The following is a 27,570-nucleotide window of genomic DNA, read 5'->3' as shown; positions in this document are numbered from 1 at the left end:
CATTGGTCTGTCTTTTCAACTCCTTTCAGCTATAAAACAAATGACTTAATATTGATGTCCACAGGAGTTTTGTGTGTTGTTCTCCTTTTCCTAGCTTTTCCCCTCTGTCTCCCAACCCCACTCTTCTTGTTTGTTCTCCCCCCCGGCCCCGTTCCCTCCCTCCCTGCACCTCAGAAGCATGCTAAAGGTGATTAATTCAGGTGTGGCAAAATATAGGGTGAGGGCTTGATTGGCTGACACCACCCCCCACTCTGCTCTTGGGGGCTTTTTGGACCACAACTGCCTCACTGCCCCATCCAAAGTCCACTGTTCCTCCCTCACCTTTATCCTTCCCAAAGATTCTCTGTTTCCTCTTCCCTACATGAGCCCTCCAAGCTCGTCATCTAAAATAATTGGGACGATAAAGCTTTTCAAAGGGGAACAGTACTGGTTTAGAAATGTCGTGACTTGGTCAGAAGAGTTTAGCAGTTTAGGTCTTAATTTTGAGCTGCTCACAAATCATTTAATTCACCAAGTAAATAATGAAATATTATCAGAGAAAAAAAGATCTTCCACCAGAAATTGAAAAATACTAGTTATGTCTGTGTACCATTCTTGTATGCTTACCCCATTTTCCCTTCTCTTTTTTAGCACTTGGTCAATGAATGGTTAAGTGAGAAGAGCGAGAAGCCTGGAAAGCCTACAGACAGCCTTTCAGAAAGGCCTCTACGAATAACTACAGACCCCGAAGTATTGGCTACACAACTCAATTCTCTACCAGGTCTTTCTTACAGCCCACATGTGTATTCTACTCCAAAGCACTATATTCGCTTCACTTCGCCATTCCTTTCAGAAAAAAAGAGGAGAAAAGAACCCTCTGAAAATGTTTCCGGCTCTTGCAAAAAGGTAAAAATTTCATGAGTGTTAGTTTAAAAATGTGAAGGAAGCCAACTTTTTATACTGAAGCGGCCAATTACGCTTTTGGAGTCTGCCTTCTCTGGGCTATCCGTCAGATCAGCGCTTAGTACAGTGCTCTGCCCACAGTAAGCGCTCAATAAATACAGTTGAATGAGTGAATGGGGTATTGAAATTTGATTTAATTTTCCTTATGATCTTTTTCAGCGTTGGTTGAAGCAAGCATTGGAAGAAGAAAATACAGCAATTATAGATAGATTTAATTCACCCTGTCAGGAAAGATCTAGAAGTCCTACAGTTAATGGTGAAAATAAAAGTCCACTGTTACTTCATGATGGCTCTTCCGTACAAGGTAGGTATCTTGTTTTTAATATGGTAACTTAAAGACTGAGGAAACTGATTGTTATAGGCCTTTCTTAAACACACATTCAGGCATGATTCTGGGGTTTGCATTCTTGAAACTGTGCCTTTTCTTATCCATCCAAACTGCTGTCACACTGAGCCAAACATTTTTCATATCCCTTCTTGCTGACCTCCCTGCCTCCAGTCTGTACATCATTCTACTGCCCAGGTCATTTTCCTTTCAAAAATGTTCAGTGCATATCTCTCCACTCTTCAAAAAACCTTCAGTGGTTGCCCATCCCCTATACATCTGGTAGAATTTCTTTACTATCAGCTTTTAAAGCACTCACTTAGCTCTCCCCCTCCTACCTGATCTTGCTGCTTTCCTATTACAACCCAGCCCGTCCACTTGGCTCCTCCAACACCAACTTACTCTTTGTACTTGAATCTCTTCTACCTCACCATACACCCCTTGCCCACATCCTGCCTCTGGCCTGGGCCTCCCTTCACCTTTCTACCTGACAAATTGCTACTGTGCCCACCTTCAAAGCCTTATTAAAATCACATCTCCTCCAAGAGGTCTCCCTGATTAAGCCCTTATTTCCTTCACTCCCTCTTCCTTCTGTTTCGCTAGGTACTTGGATCTGTACCCCATAAGCACTTAATTTTCACACACACCCCATCAGCCCCAAAGCACTTATATTCATACCCTTATAGCCTACCTTTTCCCCTATCAGAAATTTTTTTTTAATATCTTCTCCCCCCACCCCAGACTATAAACTTCTCAAAGGGCAGGGACTGTGTTTACTAGTTGTCCGGTATTGTACTGCCCCCAGCCCCTGGGCCAAGGATTTATTACAGTGCTCTGCACACTGTAAGCACTCAATAGTTACCATTAATTGATGAAAACAAAGTTGAAAATTAGTTTGAGGGAAGTTACTTATTGGATTTGTGCTTGAATTCTGCTCTTCTTTCCCACTCCCACCCCCAAAGAGCTGGTTTTAGAGTTGATTGCTGACTAAATAGCTTGATTGTCCTGAAAGGGCAGGCGCTTAATGACTGAGGAGAAATGTTATTTTAGGTCCTGGACTAATGGACTGGTATTAATTTGTTTCATGGAATGAAAAATTGTGCTCTTGTAAAAGTGGATTATCTCCTAGGGAATGTTAATATCTGTTAGCTTTAACTCTGTGTATTTTACTATTTTTTTGAGCAGTTCATCAGAATAAGTCCTAAGAAAATTAATTTTAGTTGGAGGGACTATCTTAGAACAGCATTGTGATACTGTCATTTTGGAAGAAGAGAATGTAAGCATCAAGTTGGAGGTAGGCTATTCTAGAAATCTCTTCTTTTGTTTTACATACAGATTTAACTACCCCACTTAAAAAACGAAGACTCTATCAAATCCTGGATGCTGCTTATTCAGAAACCTCCACACCTACTCCTTCTCCATATGCCACACCGACCCATGCAGATATCACTGCCACAGACCCATCCTTGTTTGCTACTCCTCCTAGGGTAAAATCAGAAGATGAAACTTGTAGGAATGGTTACAAACCTATATATTCACCAGTTACCCCTGTGACTCCTTGTCTACATGGAAATGCCATGCACTTTGAGGTGAGCTATTAAAGTGGGATTGAGAATGCTTTTTGATATTCAACAGTATTTCTTCCAGCTATTTGACCTTTGCCTTAAGTTCCTCTGGTGCTGAGTAAAATGCTTTGGGAGCATTATCATCTCTTTCAGACCAGTAGGTCCAGGTTGAGGTTATGTCGGCATTGGAGAAGCAGACTTTGGCAAGGAGCGGTAGAGAGAGAGTTCCGTGCAGACTGGTGAAGAGGAGTTGCTATGTTTACTCAGTAGTATTTAGTGAGCGCTTACTGCGTGCAAAGCACTGTACTATGTGCTTGGAAGACTACAGTATAACTAACAGACACATGCCCTGCCCACAACGAGCTGTCAAGAGGCCCGGAATGTTCAGTCTGTCTTCAAGAAAGTGTAAACCCAGATGATTATATTAGAAAGATTATCCTTACTGTGGGGCTTGGTGGTTTTTTAAACCAGTGTTCTAAGGACTTTTATTCTATGATTCGGTTATTTCCTGTGGCACCTGTGTTTGTCGAGCCCTTTGGACATACCCAAAATAGTTTCCGTCTGTTGCAGGAAGAATCAGTGAAACATGTTTCAGAGGAAACTACATTTCCTTCCCTAAAAAGGGGGACTTGGAGGATTTGGTACATAAAGTGTTGATCAGATAGATCTGAGGTCAACCTGTTACACAGTTGAAATCACCACAGTCTTCAGCCTGATAATTACCGCAACTTGAATTTTTACAGTTGTCCCCTCCCCCCCCACCTTTTATGAGTGAAAATAAAGCAGGGTTTGCTTATGCAGTTTGTTGAAAGATAAGTTTTAACTGGAAGAATCGTTTTGAAAATGAATGTAATTTTTTTTCTATTGTTAACTTGGCCAAAGTGCAAAGAGCATTATATTTAAAAAAAAATTATGTCTGGGTTCATTACTGGACTGTTCATTACCATGTAATTGTGAATTTTGTTTCTGGTATTAGTAGCACATTTTTATGATGATTTTTTTTCTTTTGAATAGAATATTTCCTCACCGGAAAGTTCCCCAGAAATTAAGAGGCGAGCTTATAGTCAAGAGGTAATGACTTACATAAAAATGTTATTCCAGTAAATTTGTAGAATTTTCTCCCTGTAGTCTCATGCTCCAAATTATGGATAATATTTATTGGTAAATCCTGAAATTTAAAAAAAGGAAGGAAAGGCTGGCCCTGGTATTTTTGGTTTTATTTGGGCTGAGGGGAGGGAATGTGTCCATTGTTGGCATAATATATCTCTTCTTCCCTTTTTTTTTTTACAGGGATATGACAGAACATCAACCATGTTAGCATTGGGTTCTTTTAGAAATTCCAATTTGACCGAAATAAGCCTGCAAGAAATAAAGACTGTTGGATATTCCAGCCCAAGGACAAGGCCTGAACTCAGCAGGCAGTGCCCTGGAGAAAAGGAATCTGTATCAGACCTCCAGATGGGACTCGATGTAATTGAGCAAAGTGCACTGCATAAAAACATGGAAACCCCCTCACACGAAAGGACTGATTCGAACAGCCAGCTAGAAACCGCTCACTGTGGAAGGGGCCCGATATATTCTTGTTGGGTTAAAAGTCCTGACAGAACAGGTGTAAACTTCTCTTCCGTGAATTCGAACTTAAGAGACTTGACACCATCACATCAGTTAGAGGTCGGAGGTGGATTCCGAATAAGCGAGTCAAAGTGCCTGATGCAAGATGACAACAGAGGCATGTTTATGGAAACATCAGTCTACTGTTCTTCAGAAGAGGGGATCGCATCTGGTTTTGGAAGGACCGTTAGCGACAACTTAATGGATGGAAACTGCACACCCCAGAATCCACCACAAAAGAAAAAGGTGACAGCATTTATCATATATTTTGAAAAAGAGAGTGCACTTTTTGTGGCATTGCTCTCTTGGCATGGATACAAAAAAAGTAATTTGTGGTCTAGATGGCCTAGTTGATAGGGCACAGGCCTGGGAATCAGAAGGCCATGGGTTCTAATTCCAGCTCTGCCCCTTGTCAGCTGTGTGACCATAGGCAAAACATTTCACTTCTCTTGCCTCAGTCACCATCTGTAAAATGGGGATTAAGACAGTGAGCCCCATGTGGGACAGGGACTGTGTCCAACCAGATTTGCTTGTATTCCCCCTCAGCATTTAGTACAGTGCCACTAAATACCACAATTATTTTACTATTCTAAACCTCTGGTGTATTTCTGAAGCTCAGTGAACAAGTTGTTACTGAAATTTATATACAATCCATACATCAAAACTCATCTAAACCTAACTCCATTTTGAGGACCAAGTCCTAGTAATTTTAGAATTGCAATGCACTTTTATGAAATAATGCATTTCATCTATTTGAATACCTGAAATATTTTGGATTAAGCAAACATGTTATTCAGCATCAGATAACTCTAAGAAGAATAACAATTACATTATGATAAACAGTGCATCTGAAGTCCCTTATGTTTTCAAAGCTGTCTAATCAAATTGCCATGTTTTTTTTTTTATTCTACCTCCATGATATAATTAACTCCTACTTGGTATCCAGTAGTTTTCTGGAAGCAGGCATCCTACTAAAGTGCCAGCCTCAAAGAAAAAAAAAGCTGTCCAGAAATTTGTGGTAGAATAGTAAGACCCCAGAAAAGATTACCACTATCAGTGCTTTCCTACAGAAACAAGGAAAAATGGTGATTCCCCAATTTCTTCCACCACTTCTGCTGTGTGACTGTGTGATCTCACATAGCTTGATTTCTGTTCGAAGGCCAGAATCCTAAGCAGCCATTTAGTGTAGCTTTTTGACTGGAGACCGAGGCAACAGTCCTCTGTGAAATTCAGAATATTTCAGAGTAAGTTCATCTTCCTCTGAAGTAACACATTTCTGAAAATTCAGCATAGGGCACTGTACTAAATACTGGGAAGAGTGCAAAAATTTGGAAGACTCTCTGCCTTTAAGGAGTTTCAGTCCAAAGGAGGAGGCAAACATTAAAATAAACTACAGATAGGAGGGTGTAGTTGAGTAAGATAGGTGCAGTAAGTGCTTTGAAGGTTGAGGAAAAAATTGCCAGGCTAAAGTACTTTTCCACCTTTGATTCTCTTCTAGGTGTCCTTACTAGAGTATCGTAAGAGACAGCGTGAAGCTAGGAAAAGCGGCTCCAAGGCAGAAAACTTATCCCTGGTTACCATGTCGCCTCATGCTCCTCCTGGGGGAAGTGTGGCAAGCAACGGCGGCGGCGGGGATGGGTGTAGTGGTGAAAATGGGGAGCAAGCGGATAACATGGCTAGCCTGCCTTTACCCCTCCCAGCTGCCATCAACAATGCTTCATCAGAAGAAACCGGCAACAGCTGTCCCATTAAGGAAGCTTCCTCCAGTGAGAAGAGTGAACCGGAAGTTCAGTGGTAAGACCTCTGGTCCCTGTTGTCCACTTTCAGTTCACAAGAATATCTTCCTCAACCACCAACAGTGTACGGTGGCTCTCTCTAGGATTGCCTTGGCTGGTCTACTGAAAAAATAAACCAGAAACACGAGGCCCACTTAAATCAGAGAACCTTTTCTTAGGTGGAAAAGAGACGTAGTTTGTTAGGAAGGCTTAGCTCACACCCTAAAAGCCAATATTTTAGGGGAGGGGGTAGTGAAGGACAGGACAGGACAAGGTTTTGTTGAAGAAATGGGAGAGAAACATGAGCTCACTTAGAGAGTAGCAGCATCTCTTCTTGAAAGTCACTTGAGTTGGGTTGCTGTCCAAATCAGCAGTCACTTGCCAGGTAAAAGCCAACTTTTTGGCCAGTGAGATATTGGAGTTTTTAATTGGCTGGTTGAACAATTTAGTGAGATGGGAAGATAAATTGTTCAATCAGCTAGTAAAAACTGCAATATACAAGTTCTGGCTAAGCAGAGGACCTTTAAGGGCTAGACATCAGGGGCCTGACCTGTTTCTCTTTCTCCCGGATCTGGGATCTATCTAAGTATAACAGGGGCTGTGTGTAAATCCCAGTCACATACTCAAACAAAACACAAGAGAATCAAATTCCTCTTTTATTCAGTCAGGACAGATGTGATAAGGCTGTAAAATAAATAGCCTTAAACCAACTAATTTAAATCATAAGTGGCTTTGAAGTTCCTTCACTTAGGGGTTCTGAGAAATCTGCTACACATGTATTTGATGAAAGAATGGTAGTAAGCTAGATTTTAGGTTATCCCTGTGGCTGCTGCTTGTGGAGAAAAGATATTGGTTCTCAGTATTTAAAGAATGCCTGAAAAAATAGAATCTTACCATTGAATCATTATGTGGAGGATCGGCACCATTAAATTGCACAGGAAGTCTGTATAAAATGGAAGTTACCTTGCTGTTGTACACAGTATTTAAATACAATATATGGAGAAACTGATTTTTTTCCCCCAAATAATTTACCCAATTTTGAATTCCTTCAAGGACTGCTTCAACTTCAGTGGAACAAGTGAGAGAGAGAAGCTATCAGAGAGCTTTACTTCTTAGTGATCACAGAAAAGACAAGGATAGCGGTAAGTTGTCTTGTTCTTGTAGAAACAGCCCAGTGTAGCGGATAAAGCACGGGCCTGGTAGGCAAAGGGTCATGGGTTTTAATTTTGGCTCCGCTGCTTGTCTGCTCTGTGACTTTGGCCAAGTCACATCGCTCCTCTGGGCCTCAGTTCCCTCATCTGTAAAACGGGGATTGAGATTCTGAGGCCCACGTGGGACAAGGACTGTGTCCAAACCGATTTGCTTGAATCCACCCCAGTGCTTAGTACAGTGCTTGGCACACATAGTGAGCACTTAACAAATGCTATTATTTTTACAGTAGAAAGTGAATTCCTCTGACCAAGCGTCTTTGAGGTTCTTCTTAAAACCTGAAAGCATGTGTATTGGGGGCTTGGTCCATCTTTAGCCGGGGACAGTTACCTCATTGCCAAGGCTGTCCATGTCTCGTGTTCAGTCTTCCACATTCATCTCCCCTTAGTGCTAGCGATTTCTTTCATTGAATCTATGGAAAGGCCGTTAAGTAGATAGGATGCCCTGGCACAGCCGAAGTTCCAAGCAACTCTTTTCATCACTGAGGGGAAAAGGATTTCTGTTGAAGTTGATCTGAGGAGTCGAATGTAAATTGCATAGTAGTGCTTGAAAAAGCACCGTTTATATCATGTGACTTTACATTTTACTATGGATTTCTATTTTCCAGACCCCGATCCGGAAAATCCCGAGCCCACAACCACAAATGAATGTCCGTCCCCAGACCCTTCTCAAAAGACGTGTAAAAGCCCTTCAAAATTGAGCAAGGTAATATTCCTTTCAACAGACCAGTTCAGAAAAATCGAAACTAAGGCGCAGTTTAACAGAACTAGTGTACGGTATTATCAAAGTGTAATTTCCCAACCAGTCATCACTGTTGCCCATCCACACGTGTAGTAGTGTGCAAAGCCGTCTTATTTCATGTGTGGCTGTCCCTGGACTCGGTCTTCAAGAGGCCAGACCAGGATCCCTCAGTCCCTTTCCATGAGTTCTACTTACGTGAGCTAGTAACCCCTGACATAAGTCCGACCCTCTGATCAACACCAGGTCTGGGTGGTGGTTTGAGCTAGAAGCTGAAACATTGGTGGTTTTCCCTAGGGATTGTTAGCTGAGCCTAAGTCATCAATCTTTCATGATGATTTAGTGTGCAGTTATAACCCTGTGGGAACTAAGGTGACAAGTGAATAATACTTCTTTTCTAAATCATGTGAGGCAGTGAGTACCAAGGTATTTTAAAACAGAATTTCAGTAAATGTGGCCAGCTTATAAAGACCAGTAGTAAAGACTACCTCTCTGTCGTTTTTCAGTAATCTGGGGGGAAACTGCGCAAGGACACAAGCCAAATAAATTCAAGTGTTGTCCTGCCATGTTGACCTCTCCGAATCAGTTTTGATTATTTCTTCAAGATACTGAGAAAGTTGATAAGTATAAGTCTAAGACTACTTGATTTTTAAACTGGGTTTAAGGAAACAGGTACAGCTTTAAAGTGCTGGTCTCTGATAGAGTCCAGGAACTTGTTTCTTTATAACCAGTAATGAGACTCAAATGGCCGCGTCCTGGCCATGAATGTCCAAAGTTTACCGGAGTAAAATTTAAATTTAGGTAAACCCTACAGCTTATACTTGGTTCTGTGGTTTTAACATCCCTTTGAAAATATTGGGTTTTGTGTTTTTGGTTTTTTCCGCTGTGCTACTGAGCCTGAAAATTGAGAGCGGGTGGGGAGTGGGAAGGCCCAAAACGTTACATTTCATATAACCTTCTTGCGAAGGTAGCCCGATTTCTACCGAATACGGATTTGACGTCTCGGGCCTTCGAACTAAATTACCGAACCTCGGTTTCAAACTTAACTGTGCTTTTATCGGCCGTTCCGTCGGAAGTCACCTTTTTTTTTTGCCTAAGGCTGGGTTACATTGCAAGCCAGAAACGGCACATTCCCCAGTGAGATGCTTTACCTTTGGGAGAGTGGGCACTGACTCGTCGTTTCTTCACGTAGCCTTGTTCCCCCGGTCCCGCCGTTCCTGCCCAGTCCCTTGGGAAAACACCCTCCAGACCGGACCCCCACTGGGAGACTTCAGTTAACGCACCCGAGGCCGAAAGCGTCAGTCTGGCAAAAACAGAACCGCAGCCGAAACAGCCGACCAACAACATCCAAGCACTTTGCAAAAACCACCCTCCGGCGCACGTGCGTACTTCAGCCGAGCAACTTCTCCATTCACAAAAGCTGCCTTCTGCACCTCTGAAGCTGCCCTGTCCTCCTTCGCCTCATCTGGAAAACCCTCCAAAGGCGTCGACTCCTCACCCCCCCACGCAGCACGGTTACCTGTCACCCAAGCCTCACTCCCAGCAGCTCGGGTCTCCGTACAGGCCCCACCACACCCAGGCCCCTCAAGTCGGAACCCCCCAGAGAGACCCTCACCGCAGCTTCTACCCGGCGGCCCAGGCCCTGGCCTCGGGCACCCAGCCGCAGCAGGCCGCCGGACCCATGTTCCCCCCGACGTCTTCGGGGGGCCAGCCTTCGGCCCCCTACGGTCCCTTTAACCAACCGGGTTTGAACGGCTCCGCCCCACCCCCTCCCCCGCCCCCACCCCCTTCTTCCTCCTCCACCCCCTCCTCCGCCTCGGCCTCCTACTACCAAAACCAGCAGCAGCCCTCGGCTCCCTTTCAGAGTTACGGTCAGTTGAAGGGTAGCCTCCCCCCGCCCCAGACTGTGTTTACAGCCGGACCAAACCAAGCACTTCCCGGCCCGCCCGGCCCACAGGCGGTCCCGGGGCACCACGTGACTCCGGGGCACTTCTTGCCGACGCAGCCCCCCGGTATCCACCACCAGGCCCCGGGGCCCGCCGCCACCGCTCCCCCGCCCCCACCGCCGCCGCCGCCCCCCGCCCCGGGACCGCACCTCGTCCAACAGCCCGGCGCCCATCAGCAGCACACGGTAGGGCACGGGGTAGGTCCCGGCTCACACCTCCACCCTCAGGCGGGCGGGCACCACCTGCCCCCGCCCCCTCCGCCCCCCGTGCCCGCCCCGCACCACCACCCCCCCCACGCCTCGACGGGACACCAAGGTCTGCAAGCACAACACCAGCATGTGGTCAACCCGGCCCCGCCCCCGCCCCCGCCGCCCCCCTCGGCCGTCTTAGGGTCCGGGCACCACCCGGGGGCGGCTCAGGCGTTGCACCACCCGGCCCACCAAGGACCGGCCCTCTTCCCGGCGGGCGCCCACCCTGCCGTGACCTCCTACCCGTCACAGTCGCAGCCGCACCACCCCCCGCTGGGCCCCGGACCTCCTCACCAGCCCTCGGGCACAGGACCGCACTGTGCATTGCCGGTCCAGGGCCCTCACCTCCAGCCCCCGGGACCAAACAGTATTTCAACCCCTCCGGCCGCGGGCTTCTGTCCCCACCCTGGCGCCGGGACGCTGCCGCACGGGGTTCAGGGCCCTCAGCAGGCATCGCCGGTGCCCGGACAGATTCCTATCCACAGAGCACAGGTGCCACCGACTTTTCAGAACAATTACCACGGCTCGGGGTGGCATTAACACCGGGCCCCCTCTGCTTCCCTCCCTCCCCGCCCCCCTCGAGACATTTTTAAAATGTTCTGTAAGATAGACTGTATAGTTCACACGTACCTGGTCGGGGTACTTTTTAAAGCTTGTACATGAAACTTTGTATAAAAGCAAACAAACACCAGTGCTCTCATTGTATTTTTTTCCATTTTTGCTTTTTAAAATTCCTGAAAAACGTGCTGTTAAAACCAGTATTAGGTATCTTTATTTTGTAAGTGAACATTCCAGCTGTTTTTCTGGCAGTAGATTTGATGCTGCGTAATCTTTCGATTTTATCGTTGCAGTTAAATTCATTTAGTGAATGTTTTCTATATTACTTTTTATACGTATGTAATAAATACACAGCTAAGCGATGGCACTAACAGGTTTTTCATTTTCTTCTGTCAACAGTTCTGTGTATGCATCTAGGTAGGAGAAAAATGCAATACAGATTTTTATAGTTTGGTGTGGACACGGCCCTTTCGTTTCATCGGTTATTTGCAGAAGATGTAATTTAATGTATAGATCGTTTCTAATGTCTCCTGACAGAAGTTCTGTAAATACTGTATTTCTCTTGCGTGTAAAATTGCATTCAGCTGCCCTCATTGATATAGTATTGTACATACGACAAGTCTCTTTTGCAAAAATGTGTGATCTTTGTGGAAGTAGTACAGTATATGACCTTTAATTTTTTTTTAATATACTGTCACATTGCAGCACTGGTTGGGCATTTTAATTCATGTTAATAAATCACAATTACGTCAGTTTTACAGAATTGTCCTGTATCGTCTGAACGACACCCGGACCCTTGAAAGTGAGCGAGCCCCGTGTCGCGTATGCTCCCGACCCGAAAAGGGAGAAGGCCTCGTGAGTTTGTTTTTTCAAGCTTTTTGAGAGAGGGAGTAGCCACTTTTCTCCCCCCCCACCCCCCATCCCCCCACTGCTACCTGGGAGGAGGCCCTTCCTCTCCCTTTCCTTTTCCTCCTTGCAAGAGCCCAAGAAACAACTCAAAGTATGCTTGGCATGTGAGTTTACTGAAGCATCTCATACAAAACTAATCTACAACAGTTACGCATGGCACATGTTCACAGCAGGATGCTTATAAACTAGATCCCACCTTCAGCCCCTCAAAACAGCCACTGACATTCCAAACAGTCACACGTTTCACTAGAGAGTTAGCTTTGCCTTCAAGGGATGTCGTCTTTGACATGGAGGGGAAAAGAAAACGGCTGGTCTGCGCAGTAATTAAGGCCGCCCCTTGTCTTAAGATTCCCAGTGTACAGTCAAGATCCAGATTTGCAAAGGCTTATCTAGCTTTGGGAATGTAAGGTCATTCACAGAATTTCATGCCTAATTTCCACATTCTACTTTGCTTATCTAACGGTTATTATCTCTGGAAAAAGATTTCATGGTAACGAGGAAGAAACATTGTAGTTTTTGGATAAAGTCAAAGTAACATCACCCTCAAAAATTCATTTGGTTTTCTTTTGCCTGAATTTTTTTTTTAAATCCAATTGTATCCTTTAACTTGGTGCATTTTGTTTACCAAAAAAACGAGCACACAGCAGTACTGGAAAGTACAGTCATGCATTCTCTCTGCCTGTAAATATAAAAATGATCATTATAGAACTGGCAGTGACCTTCACAAGTTACCGGTTAACCAGAGACTGACTGCAAACCAGCCCGACATTGTGACTCTCGGGAGGTTTTCAAAAACTGCATTAAAGAAAAAAGATATCACAAAATGTAGTACCTTAGACATACTGGGAATTACGGTTCCTAGCGCAGTGAAGTCAAGGATGGCGAACGCCATGCAAATCTGCGCTCTCGGGGTCTCGTGCCAGGACCGGCTTTAAAGGGTGGGAAGGAGTACTTCGGTGGTTGGCTCTGCCCTCTCCGTTCAGACTCCGCGTCATCGGGACGGTCTCAGGACAGGGAAGCACTGGCCTCACCCCGTCCGGGTACATTTCACTCCCCCGAGTGCTCCGGCCCAGCTCCACCCCGGAAAAGGCCTTGGTGTCTTCTCCCTGATGCACGCCACCTAGGCGACACGGCCTCCCGACTTGGAGAGAGGAGCAGCATCTAGTGGAAGCTTCATCCAACTCCCCCTTACCCCGGGGGGTTCTACCCAGACTGCAGAGGGTCGGCAGGAGCGAGAGGAAGGGGACGGCCAGATCCCTGGGACTTGGTCAGCACCCCGCCCGGCGGGATCTGACAAAGGACCAAGTCAGAATTGGGGAGGTGGGAGTGGAGGGAGGTGGTCTTCCATCCCCTGGGGCAGGGCTTACCTTCCGAGGGCTTGGGCCCTGAGTCCAGCCAGCTGATGTCAGCGAGAGGGAGAATGGCATCCCGAAACTTAGCTCTCGGGCTAGCTCCTAGCCGTCGGAGAGCACCGCGCTACAGCATCCGAGCAGCGCCTCCTTCTCCGAGACATCCCGGGCGGTGGACGTCGGATCTAAAGGGTGGGTCCCTCCTCTTTCCCTTTAAGCCCGCTGGCTCTACCAGTGGCTTCCACTTCGTTCCAACCTGACTACCTCAGAAACAAGCAAGGGGCCTCGTTTTCAATCAGCTCGCAGGTGGCACACGACTGACGCAATGGAAACCGTGGCACCTTAGCTTATTTCAAAAGAGGCTAGCGCTTCACGCGGTTCTCGGCAAAACTAAACCTTTTTTTTTTTTTAAAAGAGGATGTTAAAATCAGATTTGGATTCAATTGGAAAATGGTTGGGTTTGTCACATCAAACATTTCAATGACCAGCACACGGTCTGAAAAAAACAAAACACTTTAATTAGACAACTGCAAGCACCTCAAACAATAGGTTATTGTTACATCACATGGGTTTTTTTCTCACAATCTAATTATTGCAAAGGCATGTGAATAATTTTTAAAGGACAAAGTCAAGAAAAAGTGGCACCGGAATTAATTAATGTGTAAAACTGGAAAAGACTTACATTCATCCCACTGACTTCTAAAAGAGGCACAAGAGATACCTCCATATATTACATTCTAAAATCTGTATTGCCTGCTATGGTTGTGTCTTGAATTATATTATTTTGAGGAAACACGTAAACGTAACTTTGTGCAACTTGCAATGGGAAAATTTTTCTAGATGTCAATTCATGGAAAGACAAAAGAGCTAGTGCAATTTAGTTTAGAGATACGTAAAAACTACACGTGGAATGAACTGTGTTTTCCTTTTTAACCTTTCAGACTTCGAGGGGTTCGTCCGCCCACGCGCTGTACGTCACGCACCACTAACCTTCTTGACTCGCACCCCTGGCTTTCGAAGCCACTCGATGCAGTCGGCACTCAGAAAAAGGTTTTCTTTGCTCAATCTCCGGTGACGTCTTTCGTCCTAACAGGGCCTGGGTTTCGTGAGGGTGTTTTAAAAAGCGTATCTGCAATTTGTTTCTGCTCTTAGTCCCCGGGTGATGGATTTTCAGATTAAGAAAAACAAATCAAGGGTCTCCTGAGGTACGTTAAAATGCATCTGACCGTATGGTCTACGGCGTTTGGTAAGGGTGAAGCCACTAGGTGCCAAATCTCCACTCTGGCACTGAAAGGGGACGCTACTATTCTTTCTTCAAAGCCCGTTTGAAAACTAGGCAGATACTGTCAATGGAGCACTGAACTGGAATGCATCTCGGAGAACGCGAAACAAGTCTTGCTGTCCTTTAAAGTGCCATTTGGGGAATGAAATCTTGTAAACCACAGCCAATTCGAAATCCCATGGAAAGTGCACAACTCTTTAAATCGAAAGCAACTGAGGTTGGCTACATGCAATTGCTTTGCTACGAAGTTCTCAAAACTGTGTAGCTTTACTCTGAAATTTGAGTCCCCCATCCCATATTTAATGGAAATAAAACATTTACAGGGCGCATTTACATATACTATAGTACAAGACCGACGACCCTTGGTCAGAAGATAAAATAGTCGAGTTTCTGAGTTCCATCTTGGTCATTTCTTAAGCTTGTAAATTAGAATACTCAGCTAAAATAGTTCTTCATAAATAGTTACAAAACCTGCCAAAACACGTGGGGAGGAGGGAGAGGACTTTCCGTTCCAAAAAATCGACATCGGAATGCCACACGACACAGAGAAACAAGGCTCCGAGACAAGTTAATAACGGCTTGCTTCCAGAAAAGAGTGGATCGGTAAACTACTAGCTGAAGACAAAGACTACCTTTCCCCAAGACCACAGTGCACAAAAAAGCAAATTGTCAAACAACAGTACCTCCAAGCAAAATAAAGGTCTGAGGATGAAGCCAGCTCACTCGGAAATCCCGTTAAAGAATTTGAGACAGTCACCACTTAGGTCCGATGCACTGCAAAGTATCTGCTAGCTCAGAATGTTATATTTGGAAATTTTGCTAAGAATTCAACCACGGGTGCCTAAGGCATTCTCCAGCCGAGGCCCGCTTCTCAGGAACCATTTCTAGCATCGGGATCAGGAAATCTGTAAACTGGGCGGCGTCCTCGTGGGGCCAGCCATACTTCTCCACGAGAACATCAAAGAGGCTCCATGGCTTCAGCTTCGTGATGTGTCGCAGTTCTCCTGCGGGAGAGAGGGAGACGGTTAGAAAGTTGCACCTTCTGCAGATCCGGCATCCTTTAGGCCAGGCGTACATCTTATCGGAACGCCTGGGCCCCCAGTGCTCACCGGCACAGGTCCGGGAGCCCAATGGAGAAAGCCTTTTCACGCCAAAGCGCAACTCACACCTAACGCGTGAGGTCCGGCAGCCAGAAACGCCCTTCGGATCGGATGGCTCAGGCCAGGGACTAGCGGCAAATGACCTCTATTTTTCTGATGTCGCTTCTGCACGTTGATGCATTTGAGGATTTGAAAGGGCTGGTCACTAGATTTAAGAAAAACTGCAATTCAAAGCATTACTTAATGCCTGCAGATACAGCCTCAAATCGGGGAAAGAACGGAGAGGCGTGGTAATGTTCAGATTTCAGATGAGAATCCCCAGCGCAGGAGTCGCCAACGCTGACCCGCCCGTTAATGTGACCAGCCTCAGTCGGCCGGAACCTGGCAAAAGGATGATGACGGTCTTCGGCAGAGAGATTTCGGATCAAGTTCTCTGAAATTCTGAAGAAGAGAGGTCCTTTCTATCTCAGGCGGTCAGATTTTAGCCTCTCGTTCTTGTTTCCCCATCTCCCGGTCCTGAAAGGTCCAGATTAAGTTCCCTTGCTGGTTTTGAGATGAGGCTCAGAGCCATCCTAGGCCACATCAGTACATCCGTAAGGCTTCCAGACCTTCAGCACTGCACCTTCCCCGCTTTGCTGATGAGGTCTCATGGGTTGGGAACCACTCCTTCTTTCACTCCTGCTTTTTTCCAGGTTGAGTCTCCTGCTGGACCAATTGGGCCCTGGGACTCACCACCGCGAAACACCGGTCCTGAAACAGAGGTCCTCGAATAACGGAATTGGCAAGAGGGTGGTCTAGACATGGCAGGGTCCTAGAGGTCACAGTGATACCCAGGGTGGTGGTGAAATGGTCTACCTGAATCCTAAATGCTCCGCTACCAACTAGTAGCGCTGCCCTCAAACTCTCAACTTGCCTTACCTCTATCGTAGAAACCATTTCGAATCAGAAAAGGCAAAGGACGATAAGGCCCTTGGCTCGTTAATAGCACCCGAGGCCCACAGCCACCTTGGGGCTGCCCCAGTTCCTGTGAGAATCTGGAAGATTCCAGGAGCCCTGGATGGATTTAGGGAGAAGTGCCAAATTTCAGATTTCTACAGCCCTGAGGCGAGGTATCCAGTCAAAGAGGTCCTCGGTGCTTATTACGGTGCTCGGCGTATAGTTGAGCACTTAAATACTGCAATTATTAGTTCCGACCAACAACAATCGTGATCACAGTTGTGGCGTTTGTTAAGTGCTTACTATGAGCCAAATGCTGTGCTGGAATAGATACAACACATTCAGGTAGGACAGAGTCACTGTCCCACACAGGACTCAAGATCTAAGGTGCGGGGAGAACAGAGAATGAACCCCATTTTGCAAATGAGAAAACCGAGGCCCGGAAAAGTTAGTAACAGAGCATCTTAGGGTCGGCCTCTGGGACCCACTCAACCGCATCGGCTCGCTACTGGGTTAGGTGTACCGACTCAGCTGGGGCAATAGGCTTCACTCTGCTTCTGCGTCCTGGAAATGGACCCGTCCACTCCTACGCCAGGGAACGGCAGACCTCGGGACCGGCATCCAGGTGTGGAATCCGTGAAGCAAGCGGTCAACCAGAGAGGAGGCAGCAGTGCTCACAGTCAACGGTGCTCGGTGAAAGGACCGGCGGCCCCAAAGCCTGCTGGGATGCTGGCAGACCCCCTGGACCACTCCCGGGGAGATCTCACTGCGCATCATCCTTGGGTGACAAAATCCCTTGCAAGGGGTCGAGGTAGTGGTCATTTTGTGCTTCTCTTCAAAATGAGTCTTGGGCAGAAAGGTCATCAGGTCCTCCTGCTCTGGAAAGGCCGTGCACAGCTAAGGCGGAAGGCTGTTGGAGCGCTAAGGTTCCAGCGGTTAGCGCCGCGACCCTGGACCGCTCTGCCAAGATCGGTGGGGGAGATCTCCAGCTGCTCTTCCGAGTAGGGCAGCAGAGGCATTGTAGACTGCGTCTCATCCGCTGATGCTGCCCTTCATCCACAGCGGGAGGAGGGTGGTGTTCCCTGCTAGGTGGGTGGGCTCACATTCTACTGTCTCGCCAGGAGGCTGCGGCGCGATCCGTGTCGGCCAGGGAATCAGCCGCCACCGACTGGACTGGCTCCTCTGCTCCCTGCGTAGGGGGTGCTCTTCTTCCCTGCTCACGCAAAGGCCGGCGGGAAGCAACGGATCGAGGAAGGGATTGATCCGGGGAAGCCTGGAGCGGCAGATCGGAGTCACGCCAAAAAGGTGTCTCACCTGGGTAATTCTTTCCCATTGCTTAGTTCAGAGCTACACATGTTCAAAGCTCCCCTCTGGACTAAAAGCTCCTTGTGGACAGAGAACACGTCTACCAAATCTGTTACCCTGTACTCCCCCAAGTGCTTAGTACACAGTGCCCTTCGCGCAGATAACGCTCAATAAATATCACCGATCAATTGAATAAAGACCACTCTAAGGCACTGTCTGGTGGGAAACGAGCTCAGCAGGGAGTCCCAATGCCTTGGGGAAGCCGTTGCCCCTCCCTCATGGAGCAAGGTTTCCTTTCAAAAAATCCTATCAGAATTCCTCAGGCCGGGCAGTTCCTCTGACCCCACAGAGGACGAGGGGGTCCGGGTGGGGCGGCTTATGTCCGATGGGTACGGGACCGAGAGCTCTTGGTGGCGGCGGCCACGTCCAGTCTTCGGCGGAGTTTCCTAGCGGAAAAAGCCCCGGCGGCCTCTTACCCAGACTCGGATGGGAAAGGGTTCTTCGTGGGAGAGGGTTATGCTGAAAATGAGTGGTGCATTAAATACCGTTTACCTTTTTTGGTGAAAAACTCCTTGGAATATTTCCCCAACATAGCGTATTTTCGAGGGATTTTCCCCAGCAGTTCAATGATCAATGCTATGTGATCTGCATTGGAGAACATTGCCAGCAAAACAGAAACATACAACAGTTTAATCAACACGGTGCATGCACACTCCAACACTGCCCCGGTGCAGACAGGAATGGATCGGGCCAGGCATTTTTAGCTGCGGGGTGGGGGTGGGGGGCCGCTTGGTTTTGCCCCTCACGAGGAGGCAGAAGCGGGGAGAGGGGGTCGCCCGGGCACACAAGAAGAGGCTCAATTCAGGCCTCTCCTCCTCCTTCCGACCTGAACAGTCGGGGGCAGTGGCTCTCGCTCTGCTCCCCAGAGGCACCCGTTCCATTTCTATCTGCATCGTGGCACCTTTCAAAAAGAAGAGGTACTACCTCTGCGGTTGAAGAATTCTCGAGAATACTTCCCAGACAGAGCAAAGTGCCTTGGTATACTGCCTAGCAGCTCAATGATGTGGGCTATGTGGTCTACGAAAGAGAGAGAGAGGCAGGGGAAGGGGGGGAGGGCAGTGGGGCGAGAGGAGGGCAGAACAGGAAGGAGAGGAAGGAAGAGGAATTAGTACCAGTCGGAAAACAGAAGCCACCCAACGGCACCCGCAGCAAACTAGGTAGGGGCTCCCTCTGGCATCGTTAGTCGCATTAAGGAATGGGGCTCGACACGGCCACCCCCCGCCGCCGCCCCATCTGAGCTTATAGGTGGGGGGAGCCTTGCTTGTATCCCCCCACCCCAGTGCCTGGACCGTGTAAGCGCTTACAAATACCGCAATTATTGTTATTGTAAGCGCTTACAAATACCGCAATTATTGTTATTGTAGAGGTCCAGTGGATGGGCTCTCAGCTGAACTCCAGGCCTGAGTGATGCCTGTTCCTACACCACTTCTAGTGACCCCCGGTGCCAACTCCACGGGGCCTCGGAGGCGTTCACCCTTCCGCCGCCCAGTCCCGGGACCTCCAGCTCTTTGAGCTGGATTCCCAGTCCCACTCATCCCAGGTCTCTCAGAGTCTGGGCTGAAAAGGCCCAAGATGGAGGTTCCATACGTCACCCTCCTTCAAATCCCTGCCGGTTTCCACTCCCTCACTCACAGTGAAATGCCGGCGCCCAGGGCCCAGACCGGGCCCAGACATGGGCCTCCTACCCCAGGGCAGGATAAGAGAGACGGCACAAGACCCCACTGGGCGAGGGCGACTAGGGACGGGAAGGGGGATCCCGAGGTTTGGGGATTCCCCATGAGGTTTTTCACTTGAATGCCAGCCTGGCAGTGGGAGCGCTTCAACAGTTCCCGTGGGCCTCAAGAGGGCGCCACGCCCCACCCCTGCTCCTGGCGGGACCGGAGTATTCCCACCCATGTCCCGATGCCCACGGGCTGGATCCCTTTGGGGGAAGGGGACCCTCCGAGGGCATCTTGGGGCAGCACTCACCTTCATCTCTGGAGTAGTCTTCGCCAGAATGAGGCTCGAACAGGTAATCTCCAGTTGCGAGTTCGAATGCCTGGAAGACAGCAGAGGGAGCATTTAGTGCTACAGACCAACCAACAGCACTACAAGCCAAATGAGATGGGGATCGGAGCCCGGGTGAGCGGCGGGGAACGCCCGGATCTGGGATCGGAGCCCGGCCGAGGATCGGAGCCCGGCCAGGGACGGGAGTCCGGGAGAGGATCGGAGCGGGGCCAAGGATCAGAGCCCAGACCACGATGCAAGTCCAGACTGGGACCAGAGCCCAGGCGAGGCAGGCCAGGGTTTCGCAAAGGGATTAGAACCCTCTTGGACTTGGTCGGTTTGGCCCTTTCTGGTCACAAGCACACTGTGGTAACCTCTCTCCCCTCCAGCCCTGAAACATCACTCGGCCCATGTCCATCCACTCTTCTAAAACCTCCAATGGTCACCCATCAGGGACACACTCCTGACTGCTCTGTTGCCGATTTGTATATTCCAAGCGCTTAGTACAGTGCTCTGCACATAATAAGTGCTCAATAAATACTACTGAATGAATGAATGCTCCCTGGCTTCAAGAACCCCAGTTCTCTCCATATCCTGTCTCGATTACTACATCAGCCTCTTCGCCGACCTCCCTGCCTTCAGTCTCTTCCCTTTCTGGTCCCACACTTCACTTGACTGTCTGGATCGTTTTTCTGAATATCATTCTGCACATGGCTCCCCACTCCTCAGAAACCTCCAGTGGTTGCCCATACCCACCAATCGATTGATTGGTCATTCATTCAACAGTACTCATTGAGCGCTCACTGTGTGCACAGCACTGTGCTAAGTGCTTGGAGAGTACAATTTAACGATATAACATTCCCTGCCCACAACAAGCTTACAGTCTAGAAGGGAAGTCAGACATTACCATAAACACATTACAGATATGTACATGAGTGCTGTGGGGCTGAGGGAGGGGTGGATACGGAGCAAATCAGGGCAATGCAGAAAGCAGTGTGAGAAGAGGAATTGAGGGCTTAGTCAGGGAAGGCCTCTTGGAGGAGATGTGCCTTCAATAAGGCTTTGAAGGTGGGGAGAGTCACTGTCTGTCGGATATAAAGAGGGAGGGCAGTTCAGGCCAGAGCCAAGACGTGGGCAAGAAGTTGGCAGCGAGGTAGACAAGACTGAGGTACGGTGAGTAGGTTGGCATTAGAGGAGCACAGTGCAGGTTGGGTTTCAGATAAGGTAACTGAGGCACCGAGAAATGAAGTGACTCGCCTAAAGTCACACAGCAGAGGAGTGGCGGAGCCGGGACTGGAACCCAGGTCCTTCTGACTCCCAGGCCTGCGCGCTGCTTCTCTTCCCACACTACTTCCCTAGGGTCACCTCCCCAGCCCCACTTCCCCACAGTATTTACATACGTATCTTAAAATACTCATTTATTTTAGTGTCTGTCTCCCCAGCTAGACTTGCTCATTCATTCATTCATAGAAGTAACCTGGCTTAGTGGAAAGAGGACGGGTTTAGGAGTCAGAGGTCATGAATTCTAATCCCGGCCCCGCCACTTATCAGCTCTGTGACTTTGGCCATGTCACTTAACTTTGTGCCTCAGTTATCTCATCTGTAAAATGGGGATTAAGACTGCGAGCCCCGTGTGGGACAACCTGATTACCTCATATCTACCGCAGTGCTTAGAACTGCGCTTGGCACGTAGTAAACGCTTAACAAATACCAATACCACCATCATTCGCAAGTCACTTCACTTCTCTGGGCCTCAGTTACCTCATCTGTAAAATGGGGATGAAAACTGTGAGCCCCACGTGGGACAACCTGATCACCTTATATTGCCCCCTCCCCCCTAGCGCTTAGAACAGTGCTTTGCACAGAGTAAGCGCTTAACAAATACCACCATTATTATTATTATTCATTCATTCATTCAATCATATATATTGAGTGCTTACTGTGGGCCGAGTACTGTATTAAGCACTTGGGAGAGTATAACAGAACAACAGAAACCTTTCTGCCCACAACGCGCTCCCAGTCTAGAGGGGAAGACATTTATATAAATAAATAGAATAAATACAATACAGATATATACACATATCTGAGAGGGATGTCTACCACCTCTATTGTACTCTCCCAGGCGCTTAGTACGGTGCTCTGCATACGAGCACCCAATAATACTTTTGATGGATGGATTTTGTTACACTTTCCTATGCATTTAGATTGCTGTATGACATTCAGTAAACTCAATAAATAAAATACTGCTATGAGATAAAATACTGCCACTACGGCTAGAGATGTCTTTTCAAGCTCATAGTACAGTGCTCCGAACCTACTAAACGCTCAATAGGTACCACTTTTTGGTTGAGTAACACCTCACACATCAAAGTTCTTCAAAGCTGAGACTTTTGAAGGTAAAGCCCCAAACAACAGGAATTGTAAAATAAAAGCTCTTTGAAAAGCTGCCCCTTCCCCCTCCTGCCGCATTTCTGAATAAAGACTTGATTGTTAAACACACAGAGAACGAGAGCCCTGAGGGAACAATGAGAAACTCTCCTCAGACTCCCACCCTAAATTGCCCATTTTTTTTCCAGAGTCCTTTAGCTGTGGCAGATGGGCAGGGAGAGGAGGAAGGGCAGGGTCTAGGAAAGCAGGGAGGGAAGAGGCAGGGAAGGAAGAGGGAGAGAGAGAAAGGGAAGGAGAAAAGGGGAGCAAGAGGGAGGAAAGGAGAGGGGGACTGAAGCGGAGGAATGGAGAGAGGGAAGGGAATGGGGGCTGCCTACAATCAATTTTTTTCTGTGCTTACTGTGGACGGATCCCTTGGGAGAGTCCATTGCAATAGAGTCCGAGTTCCACCTGCTACCATTTTCTGACTCCCCGGAGACCGTAACTACTGCCTCTCGGTCTCTCCCTGCTGAAGGATCTTCAGAGATTGGGGGAGGGGGGGGCGGACAGGCGGGGCCACCTGCAACAGCAGCCACAGGAGCCAAAAGGCCAGCCAGGGTCTGCCAGGATCTCTGACTGCCAGCAGCCCTCCTCTGTACAAGCTGCTCTATGGGCCAGGACAAGGGAGAATCTCCTCCCCCTGCCAGAATCTGGGCAACGCCCTGCTCCTTGCAAGTTCTTTCCATCTAGCCGCCACGCTGGGCCCACCCTGGGCCGGTTTATTCTCGGTGGGTAGGGGAGGGAGGGGTTCCCAGCCTATTTTACCGGGCTTCTTGGACATTTCCTATTTTTTTGGTTATTATGGAATCTGTTAGGTGCTTACTATAAGCCAGGCTCTGTACTGTACTAAGCCCAGTCGTAAATACAAGTTATTCAAGTTGGACACAGACCCTATCCCACTTGGGGCTCACAGTCTGAATTCCCATTTCACAGATGAGGTCCCTGAGGCCCAGAGAAGTGAAGTAACTAGCTCAAGGTCACACAGCAGACAAGTGGAGACGGGATTAGAAGCCATGACTTTCTGACTCCCAGGCTCGGGCTCTATCCACCAGGCCACGTGCCAAGCACAGGGGGCTCACACTCTTAATCCCCATTTTACAGATGAGGTAACAGAGAAGTGAAATGACTTGCTTTCAAGTGGTGAGCCGGGATTAGAACCCATGACCTCCTGACTCCCAAGTCTGTGCTCTATCCATTAAACCCAGGTAGGCAGACCTCTCTGTCTCGAGAACCCGGACCACCGCCACAAGCGGGGCAATAACCAACGCCCGATAACCAACGCCCGCTCACCTCCAGCTCGGGGCATAGACCGAAGGAGCTGCCGGTTCTTACCATGCACGCTGTGCTCCAGATGTCGGCGGGCGTACTGTACCCTGCTCCTATTAACACTTCTATGGAACGATACTGGCGGGTCTGTATGTCCTCTGTGAAATGCTTGTGCTACAAACAAGAGGAGAAACAGCAGTAAGGATTTATTAAGCGCTCACTGTCAGTCAGTCAAATGTTTTCATCCCCCTCCCAGCCCCACAGCACTTATGTACATACCTGTAATTCATTTTTTTATATTAATGTCTGTTTCTCCCTCTAGATGTGAGCTCAATGTGGGCAGGGAATGTGTCTGTTTATTGTTGTATTGTACTTTCCCAAGGGCTTAGTACAGTGCTCTGCACATAGTAAGCATTCAATAAATATGACTGAACGAATGAAATGCGATTGTATTTAGTGAGCGCTTCCTGTGTACAGTACATCAGCATAATAATGTAACAGACACATTCCCTACCCATAACGAGCTTGCAGTCTAGAGGGAGGCTCTACAGTCTAAAGCACTGTACTAAGTACTGGGAAAGAATACACAGGTGGGAATTAGATGCAGTGCCTGACCCTCGAAGGGGCTCACATTAGAAATATAAAGCAGTGGGGACTGGGGACTGAAACATACGTAGAGAAGGTTGGTGAGTGGGCAAGGCAGAACCCTGTCCCCACCCCCGGGCCCTGCCTCTTTCTTCTGGGGTGGGAAGGGAGGCCGCTACTTACCACCCAGCAGGCGTTCCCCAGGTCGGCGATTTTCACCCGGATCTTGTCGGCGTTCCGCGGGTCCAAGGGGTTCACCAACAAGTCCGCGGCGCGGGTCTTTGCTGCGGGAGGCAAAGGGCAGGACGGTCAGCCGGGCGGCCGAGCTGGGAAGCCCGGAGGGGCCGGCACAGCCAAGCCGCCGGTTTCGGGAGTTGGGCCTCAGGGTGGAGGCTCCCAGTAGGTCCAGGTATCCCCCTCTACACTGTAAACTCACTGTGGGCAGGGAATGTCTGTTTACTGTTGTATTCTCTCCAGTGCTTAATACAGTGCTCTGCACAGTCAGTACTCAGTAAATATGACTGACTGGCTGACGCCTGCTCCCAGGCCAGTACTGGAACCCTGCTGGCTCCTCAGGATCCCCCTGGCCAAGTAAGTGGGGTCCCATCCACTCCTCTCTGAAAGGCCGGGGCCCAGGCCCATCCTCGGCCTTGGCAGCCATTCCGAGAAGGATGGGGTGTGCCTCAAGCCTGATGATCCCAGGGCCCAGCTGGAGGAGCATCGCTGCCCCTAATAATCATCATAATTACAGTATTTGTTAAGTGCTTACTATGTGCCAGGCACTGTACTAAGCACTGGGATGGAGAGAAGCAAATTGGTTTGGACACAGCCTCTGTCCCACATGGGGCTCACAGACTTAGTCTCTATTTTACAGATGAGGGAACTGAGGCCCAGAAAAGCAAAGTGACTTGCCTAAAGCCACATAGCAGATAAAAGACAATTGAGTCCTGGAGCAGAAACCAGGAAACCAGCTGCTGTGTTCACAAGTCACAGGTGGGGGGGGGGGGAGAAAAGAGCTTTCTCACCTAAGTTTAACACTTTGACTTCAAAGCTCAAAGCTTCAAAGCTGCAACGAAGGTGCCCTCAATGTCCTGGGCCCTGAATTTGTCTGCAAACCTGAGCTTGTGCTTTCCCGGCAGGTTCTCCTCTTGCCCATGGACAGCTCAGACCAGATCCCTGGGTGGGGGTGGGGGGCAGCCTCTCAGGACTCAGGAAGCCCCTGTGGACTGAAAAGGCCCAGGGAGAGGCAGGCCTCTGAGTGGCCAGAGCTGGCCAGGGGGTCGGGGCTGGGGATCCTGGGCCCCAGCTCCGGCCTTGACGCCCCCACCCCCGACAGTGGGGCGACAGCAGGTCGGCGATCCAGAGGGGGACAAAAGCTGGGGCTCTTCCTGATCCCCAGGACCTGCCCTATTTGCGGGGCCAGGGTGGGACCCTGGGACTGATGCCTTGGCTCCAGACAGGAGGGCCTAATAAGGTCTGTCTGTCACAATGGGGGCCTTAGGGAGGGCGATTAAGGGTCACTGGCCTTGAGTCATGAATTCCCAGCAACCGTGAGGAGAGGGCAGCGGTTGGCCTTCTGAGAAGGCCTCCTCTTGGCCAATATTTCCTCTCCCTCTGCTTTGTGCTAGCTGTGTGGACAGGCTCCCCCTTGCTTTCTAGTGGTGCCCATTCTCTCTTTCTTTTCTCAAGCCAAATAATGATTAACAATTGGGATATTTGTTAAGCACTTACTGAGATGATGATTGTATTTGTTAAGCTATTACCATGTGCCAAGCACTGTTCTAAGTTCTGGGGTGGATACAAGTTAATCGGGTTGTCCCACATGGGGCTCACGGTCTTTTATTCCCATTTTACAGATGAGGGAACTGAAGACCAGAGAAGTGAAGTGACTTGCCTAAGGTCACACAGCAGACAAGTGGCGGAGCCAGAATTCGAACCCATGATCTACTGACTCCCAGGCCCATGCCCTATCCACTTGGCCATGCTGCTTCTCTATATGCCAGGTACTAAGCACTGGGGTACATGCAAGTTACACAGGTTGGACATAGTCCATGTCCCACATAGGGCTCATCGTCTTAATCCCCATTTTACAGGTGAGGTAACTGAGGCACAGAGAAGTTTAGTGACTTGTCCAGCAGATAAGTGGCAGAGCTGGGATTAGAACCCAGGTCCATCTGAGGCCCATGCTCTATCCACTAGGCCACGCTGCCTCTCCAAAATTAAGACTGAAAGGTAAGCATCTGGGGTTGGTTATTCCAAGGTTCCCATCACCCTCCATTTTGGAGTCTCTCCTTGTCAGTGGAGCTGCAGATGTGCCGCAAGAACACATATGTGTACATATATATGTATGTATATACAGATATGCCTATATCTGTATGTTTATAGATATACAAATATACAGATATGTTATATACATATATATGTTATATTTGGCAATTTATCTATTTATTTACATAAATAGATAAACGAGACTGTGAGCTCGTTGTGGGCAGGAATGTGTCTGTTGTTCTACTCCCAAACGCTTAGTGTGGTGTTTTGCACGCAGTAAGCGCTCATTAAATACGATTGAATGAATGAATAAATGAAAGAGGCTCGGCCTGGAGAAGCACTTCGCAAGCTAGCTCCTCTCCCCTGGCATCTGGCCCAGCTCTTTCCGAACCCTCCCGTCCCACTACTCAGAAGCCGAGGCCAAATGCTCCGTCCTCTAGCCCGCTTCCTGACTAGGCCGTCTGCTTGCCTCAGGCCCTCAGGACAGGTCAGCAGGCAGCCTGAGAGAGCTGAGCCAGCCCTTTGACAGTCCCCCAATCCCCCCCCCCGGCTTGTCGCACTGCTTCAACCTTGTCGGTTGCTCTTCCGCTGCCTCGTCTCCCACAGGGTGGACTTAATTGTGATTAAGGCATTCTGTTTCTGCCTCCCTCAGAGCTTTCTCCTCCTCTTCCCACTCCGGGAGCGCACCCTTCCCCCTGCCCACACACAAACTCCCAGACTCCCTCACTTTCCGAATCTTCCCGTTTCCCTCAAGCTGCCTCCTGAGAAAGCCCAGCCACGGCAACAGCCCCAAGCTCTTCCGCATTCGGTGAGTCTCAGCTGAGCAGTGGCTGCCTGACTCTGAGGAAGAGGAGCCTGACTGCCACCAGGGCGAGCAATCGCTGGCCCCAGGGGAGTGACTGCATCCCGGGGTCAGGGAAGACCCATCATCATCAGCCACATGACTACTCAATTTCAGAGAAGCAGCATGGGCTGGTGGATAGAGCACGGGCCTGGGAGACTGGGGTCATGGGTTTTCATCCCGGATCTGCTACATGCCTGCTGTTTGACCTCGGGCAAGTCGCTTCGCTTCTCTGGGCCTCAGTTACCTCACCTGTAAAATGGAGGTTAAGTCTGTGAGTCCCACGTGGGACAACCTTGTATCTACCCCAGTGCTTAGAACAGTGCTTGGCACATAGTA

The 27,570-nt window shown here is 48.7% G+C and overlaps 2 protein-coding genes across 12 annotated transcripts in view; one reads left to right on the top strand and one right to left on the bottom strand.

Annotated features, from left to right (window-relative positions):
- The window catches only part of KMT2E (lysine methyltransferase 2E (inactive)), a 78,743-nt gene extending 67,068 nt beyond the window's left edge, over window positions 1–11,675 (top strand). For all 6 annotated transcript variants that reach the window (XM_039914000.1, XM_029077496.1, XM_029077497.1 and 3 more), the window contains 9 exons: window positions 631–885; window positions 1,102–1,246; window positions 2,603–2,856; window positions 3,847–3,903; window positions 4,123–4,689; window positions 5,942–6,237; window positions 7,272–7,360; window positions 8,035–8,132; window positions 9,358–11,675. In XM_039914000.1, the coding sequence (XP_039769934.1) occupies window positions 631–885; window positions 1,102–1,246; window positions 2,603–2,856; window positions 3,847–3,903; window positions 4,123–4,689; window positions 5,942–6,237; window positions 7,272–7,360; window positions 8,035–8,132; window positions 9,358–10,899 (3,303 nt within the window). In that variant the 3' untranslated portion in view covers window positions 10,900–11,675. The remainder of the gene's footprint in view (window positions 1–630; window positions 886–1,101; window positions 1,247–2,602; window positions 2,857–3,846; window positions 3,904–4,122; window positions 4,690–5,941; window positions 6,238–7,271; window positions 7,361–8,034; window positions 8,133–9,357) is intronic.
- A 1,997-nt stretch (window positions 11,676–13,672) lies between these two features.
- SRPK2 (SRSF protein kinase 2) overlaps window positions 13,673–27,570 on the bottom strand; it is a 150,819-nt gene continuing 136,921 nt past the window's right edge. For 4 of the 6 annotated variants that reach the window (XM_029077500.1, XM_029077502.2, XM_029077501.2 and 1 more), the window contains 6 exons: window positions 24,306–24,406; window positions 23,604–23,711; window positions 19,827–19,896; window positions 18,783–18,875; window positions 18,351–18,443; window positions 13,673–15,461 (listed from right to left, as the gene is read on the bottom strand). In XM_029077500.1, coding sequence (XP_028933333.1) covers window positions 15,277–15,461; window positions 18,351–18,443; window positions 18,783–18,875; window positions 19,827–19,896; window positions 23,604–23,711; window positions 24,306–24,406 — 650 coding nt within the window. In that variant the 3' untranslated portion in view covers window positions 13,673–15,276. The remainder of the gene's footprint in view (window positions 15,462–18,350; window positions 18,444–18,782; window positions 18,876–19,826; window positions 19,897–23,603; window positions 23,712–24,305; window positions 24,407–27,570) is intronic. The other 2 variants (XM_029077503.1, XM_029077504.1) reach the window with 2 other exon arrangements.

Source organism: Ornithorhynchus anatinus, chromosome 13 (assembly GCF_004115215.2).
Source record: "Ornithorhynchus anatinus isolate Pmale09 chromosome 13, mOrnAna1.pri.v4, whole genome shotgun sequence".
Taxonomy (NCBI): domain Eukaryota; kingdom Metazoa; phylum Chordata; class Mammalia; order Monotremata; family Ornithorhynchidae; genus Ornithorhynchus; species Ornithorhynchus anatinus.
The sequence above is the reverse complement of the archived record's forward strand: the minus strand, read 5'-3'. Positions and strand labels throughout refer to the sequence as shown.